This window comes from Sceloporus undulatus, chromosome 1 (assembly GCF_019175285.1).
Source record: "Sceloporus undulatus isolate JIND9_A2432 ecotype Alabama chromosome 1, SceUnd_v1.1, whole genome shotgun sequence".
Lineage (NCBI taxonomy): Eukaryota > Metazoa > Chordata > Lepidosauria > Squamata > Phrynosomatidae > Sceloporus > Sceloporus undulatus.
Window position 1 is genome coordinate 79,535,325 of NC_056522.1, and position 5,549 is coordinate 79,540,873.

The window sequence follows — 5,549 nt, forward strand, 5'->3', positions numbered from 1 at the left end:
TTATTATTATTATTATTATTATTATTATTATTATTATTATTATTATTATTCATGGCAGTAAATATGTTCAGAAAAGAATGGTAACAGCATTCACCTGCCCGCTAAATGTGGACCAGTGTGCATCATGAACACAATCAGAGCTCCATGCTTTCAGATTCTTCCCAAGCTACCTCTTCCTTTTACTACTATGCTTTCCAAAAATAAGAACTCCATATCCTCTAGTAACTTAAATAGCAATAACTGAATAAACCATTCATGATTATCATCAACATTAATTTCCATCCTGCCTTTTCCCCAGACTGGAACTCAATGCAGTTTACAATAAGCCAGGCTGGTTCGTAAAGGAAAATATGGTCCTTCAGATAACCTGGACTTCAACCAAGTAGGACTTTATAGGTCATAACCTGCACTTTGAATCGTGCCCAAAAATGGACCAGCAGCCTGTGCAGCTGTTGCAACAAGTGGGTAGTGTGATGCCTGTAGCCAGCGTCAAGTGAATAATCTGGCTGCAGTTCTTTGGACCACTTGAAGTTTCCGAACATTCTTCAAAGACAGCCCTTTGTGCGTTACACTATTATTATTATATTATTATTATTATTTATTTACACTAATCCAATCAGGATGAAACTAAGGCATGTGCCAACTGTGGCCAGATCTGACATCGCAAGGAATGGGCATAACTATCACACAAGTTTTTACTGGGCAAATGCACTCCTAGCCACTGTTGAAAACTGGATTCCAGGCTTGAAGGTGGAAGCCAAGAGAACACATGAGCTGAGAGATTCTTCGAATCTCTTCAAGATATTATTTGATAGTTTATAAGGCAAATAAAAATGGTTAAATAAATTCATTTCTTCTCTATCAACCTACTGGTTTTTAAGAAATTTTATTCCAATCTGCTACCCATTTCAGTCTTGTGGGGGAAGTGTGAATGAGAAAAGAAAATCCATAGGGATTCGCTTTGGTAATTTTAAATCTAGGTTATTTCTGTATCATATTCTTAGGGTAACACAGCTCTTTCAAGGTGACCCACAAAATTAAAAAGTATCACTTGCATCAAATTTAAAAACAGGAATAAAAAACTAATACTTACATGTGTTTTTTTTAAAAATCAAAGAATACAGTTTTTTTTAAAAAGCCAGCAGTTAAGACAGCAGCAACAGTGTAAAATTAGTTTCAGTCTGGAATCCCATTTGTCGAATTCTATCCCCAGAAATGTTAGCTTCCTATCTGCACTTAAGTCTTTCAGAGTATTTATTCTCAGTTTTTGACCCTCCAGGTGCTTGGGAGTTCAACTCCCAGAAGCCTCAGACACAGCATAGTGAAGTCATGGATTTTGTGAGCTGGAATCGTACATTACTAATTTATTTTTATTTCTGTGAAACTGTTTTACTGTATTTTATAAACTACTTAAATCACTCTTGGACATTTTAACTGAAGGGTTAAACAGAAATGTTTTAAACAAAGTGATTTTTGTTTTAGTATTTATGAACTGTTTTTATATTTATGCCCAAAATATAAAAAAATTTAGGCTTATTTTGTACAATATAATTTGCTCATGTTTATTGGCACAGGATCCAGGATTCTCTTGAACAGAACATGGTGGACAGCCATTCAGAGACTAATACAATCCTTCTCACAAAGTTTCTTGTAAAAAGCATACTTAGCCATTCCCGTTCTTACCTATTCCGTGATGTGGCACTAAAGATTTACAGACATTGATGTAATATTTCACTGGAGAGTCTGTCCTTGAAATGGCTTCCCAGTTTTCCTTATGTCGTGTCAGAGAAGAGAGATCGTAAGAATTACCAGCACTGTCTCTGGAACAGAGCAAAGGAAACTTTGTGATAAATTAGTGAACTGAAGACTTTTATTTTATTTTATTTTATTTTATTTTATGGGGGGGGGGGAGGCTAACCAATGATAGAAGAGTACCAACAAGTGCTAGCAAAAGAATCCAAGCCAAATTTCCAAAGTCACAATTGCTTTTAAATGTATAAAAGCAGTATCACCATAATTCCTCCAGTTATTCTTTTAAGTGTACCATGTCTTATTGCATGGCCTACATATCTGGGGATCCAGAATTAAACAAAAGGAAGGTATTTCATATCCAGCCAGCTCACCTAATTACTGAATTACCAGAATTCTTGATGTGAATGGGAATTACTGTATTCCTATAAATGTCGCACTGACTTATTGCTAGAATAAGCTGGGCATCACCACTTCACAGAGACCACGGGAAATCCTTGAAGAGAAACCTTTATTATTTCAACACTCTGGAAAAAGGCAACTTACTTATAGGAGCAGTCAATTGATCTGAAAGGTGGGCACGCCAAAGGAGTATGCCATTCAAACATATAGGTGCAGTCCTCAGTTTCCTTTAAGAATGCTGGCTAAGGAAACAAAGACCAAACAAACAAACACCTAGTTAAAAAACACAATAACACAGTTCCATCTGGAAAAACACAGCTCAACCAATCTATTATTCTAGACAAGAGACAGTACAAGACAAAACAGTAATTATATACAAGGAATGTAAGGAATGAAAATTGTTCCATGCATCTGGCATCAATACTGGACTACTCCTGTGTTGTACAAGTTTTGACATCTCTCCCTGAATGGCAAAAATATAAGCCGAAGGCTTTCATGGCCGGTATTCATAGTTTTTTGTGGGTTTTTTGGGCTATGTGGCCATGTTCTAGCAGAGTCTCTTTCTGACGTTTCGCCAGCATCTGTGGCTGGCATCTTCAGAGAAATCTGAAAAGATGCCAGCCACAGATGCTGACGAAACGTCAGAAAGAAACTCTGCTAGAACATGGCCATATAGCCCGAAAACCCCACAAAAAACTAAAAATATAAGCATTTCTACCCTTGCTGTTCTCGGTTTCCAAATGCAAACTGAAAAAGGTTTGCTTCTTTTCCTCTGAAGTGGCTTTCTGGTTGAATATATCAAGTCTATAACCATAACAGTACTGTTTAAGTAAGCTATCCAAAAGGCCAGCAATATAATCTTAATCCAAGTTTATGCTCCAATTACAAAAGAAGAAATTGAAAGATTCTATGCTGGAGTCCAGTAGGAAATTGATCACACACCAAAAACAGGACTTCTTATCAACCATACATGACTGGAATGCAAAAACAATAAACAGAGCAGAATCAAAGATTATAGGAAAATTTGGGCTAGGATCAAGACATGAAAGAGAACACCAACTGACTGAATTTTGTGAGGCCCACAGTTTGATCATCACACATTCTTCAAGCACCTCAAACAAGCAATTATGAAATTATTTAGGAGGCCTTAGTGGTGCAGCTACAAGGTTGCGAGTTCGATTAAATGCCGGTACTGCAGCTACAAGGTTGTGAGATCGATCCCAGGGGCTTCAGCCTTCCATCCTTTCATAGGTTGGTAAAATGAGTACCCAGCTTATTGGGGCAATTGGCTTACGTTAGAGAGTGGTGAGTTTACTAATAAGCGATATAGAAGCGTACATGCCATTGCTATAAATCAAATAGACTGAACAATTGGAAGCAGCAATATTGGAAGGTGAACAGACAGCAACAGACCCAGAAGGCTCTGAGGGGCAAGAGTTGGATCTCTGCTTGGATTTGGGCCTTGGTAACCATGACAGCTGTTACCAGAGATACAGGAAGATGCTGGTTGATAATGGTCTGTGAACTGATATTGCAAAATTGCTTGCCATCCTGGTCTTCCTCCACAGGCCTATCCTAGAACAGGGGTTGGAATCTGTATGGTCCTCCAGGTGCTGAAATACAACTCCCACCATTCCCTACTATTGATTCTAGTGTATTAGCCTGTGGGGAATTAAATTTAGCAACAAGACTCCACAATTCTGAGAATAAAACTACACAACTGGTAGACTTCACTACAAATGACTCTTGAATCTTGCATGTTGTGCAAAAATCTCATAGAATCATAGAATAACAGAGTTGGAAGAGACCACAAGGGCCATCCAGTCCAACCCCCTGCCATGCAGGAAATCCAGATCAAAGCATCCCTGATAGATGGCCAACCAGCCTCTGTTTGAAGACCTCTAAGGACGGAGACTCCACTACACTCCTAGGAAGTGTGTTCCACTGTCAAACAGCCCTTACTGTCAGGATGTTCCTCCTAATGTTGAGGTGGAATCTCTTTTCCTGCAGCTTGCATCCATTGCTCCGGGTCCTAGTCTCTGGAGCAGCAGAAAACAAGCTTGCTCCCTCCTCAATATGACATCCCTTCAAATATTTAAATACTGGGTTATAAAGGAAGGAGAAGATGGCAGCAGCTATAGGAGGCAGGGCCCAGAGTGGTATTTGGTTTGCCTGAGTCTTCCTTGCTTCAATATGACTGGAAGTACCTACAAAATTGTGTACATGGTGATAGATATCATTCAGAGCAGGCTTTGCTCAGATACAACATCCAAATCTTATACTAGAAAAAAAGATCAAATGGAAATTAGCCAAGAGGATAGATTTTAATTATTTTGGTTCCACAACAGGTTGTGTCTCACCACATCACCTTAAATGTGCTAACTGGGGAAAAAAATTAAAAAACCAAATCTCTATATTTTTATTAACTCATTGTTTATTGCTTTGTAAAATTCTATTAATGATGCTCACAGATGGGAGACTTTAAAATAGGTATGGACAACCTTATTCTAAAAGCTGCCTGGAGCTGATCAGTTCCGATTTTTAGCTTCTGTCACTCTTCCAGCACCCCCTTCACTTCTATGCCTCTTAAAAGAGTAATTCTGACATGATGTGGTCAAGAAGGAAAAAATGTTCACCACTCCTACCTCTAAACACTGTTTTTTTAATTAATTTTTTTATTACACAGTACATAATACAAATATAGGCGGCTTTCAGTATACACTGAAGTTGTTTGGGAAACGGGTGCGCACCTTGCGCGCACGGCAAACACAAGCCCCATTATATCCAATGGGGCTTGCAAATGGCGCATGTGGACACACAGCGAGCATGAGCCCCATTGCATATAATGGGGCTCAAGCTTATGCGATATTTGCTTTATGCAGGGGCCCAAATAAAGCAAGGGCCCACTGTACCTCTAAACAATGTTAAGGATTTTTTCCACTGTTTTAATGCATGTTGTCTCCCTGGTATGTATATATGTTTGATCTCTATGTTGTTAATAACCTGAATGGAGAAGACTATGTGTCTAAATACATAACCACACTGGTTACTACATAAATATTAGTGGAGAGGAAACAATAACATGCATGAAGCCTCTATGTATTAAGCCCTGGCCAGCCAGGAAATAACTCCGTCCAAAACTGTCATCCTCTGGCCTGCGAGGGAGTTGACCAGGCAGGCCCAGCTCCATCAGGGCTAGCCTGAAGGAAGAGACTCCTCCCTCCATAAATGTCATCTTCCAGCCTATGAGGGAGTTGACCAGGCAGGCCCAGCTCCATCAGGGCTACCCTGGAAGAGACTCCTACCTCCATAACTGTCATCTTCTGGCCCACGAGGGAGTTGACCAGGCAGGCCCAGCTCCATCAGGGCTAGCCTGAAGGAAGAGACTCCTCCCTCCA

General features: G+C 39.6%; 1 protein-coding gene across 1 annotated transcript in view; it reads right to left on the bottom strand.

Moving 5' to 3' along the window:
• The window catches only part of IGF2R (insulin like growth factor 2 receptor), a 114,135-nt gene that overhangs the window by 41,415 nt on the left and 67,171 nt on the right, over positions 1-5,549 (bottom strand). The window contains 2 exon segments of the mRNA XM_042462758.1: positions 1,684-1,820; positions 2,296-2,393. Coding sequence (XP_042318692.1) covers positions 1,684-1,820; positions 2,296-2,393 — 235 coding nt within the window.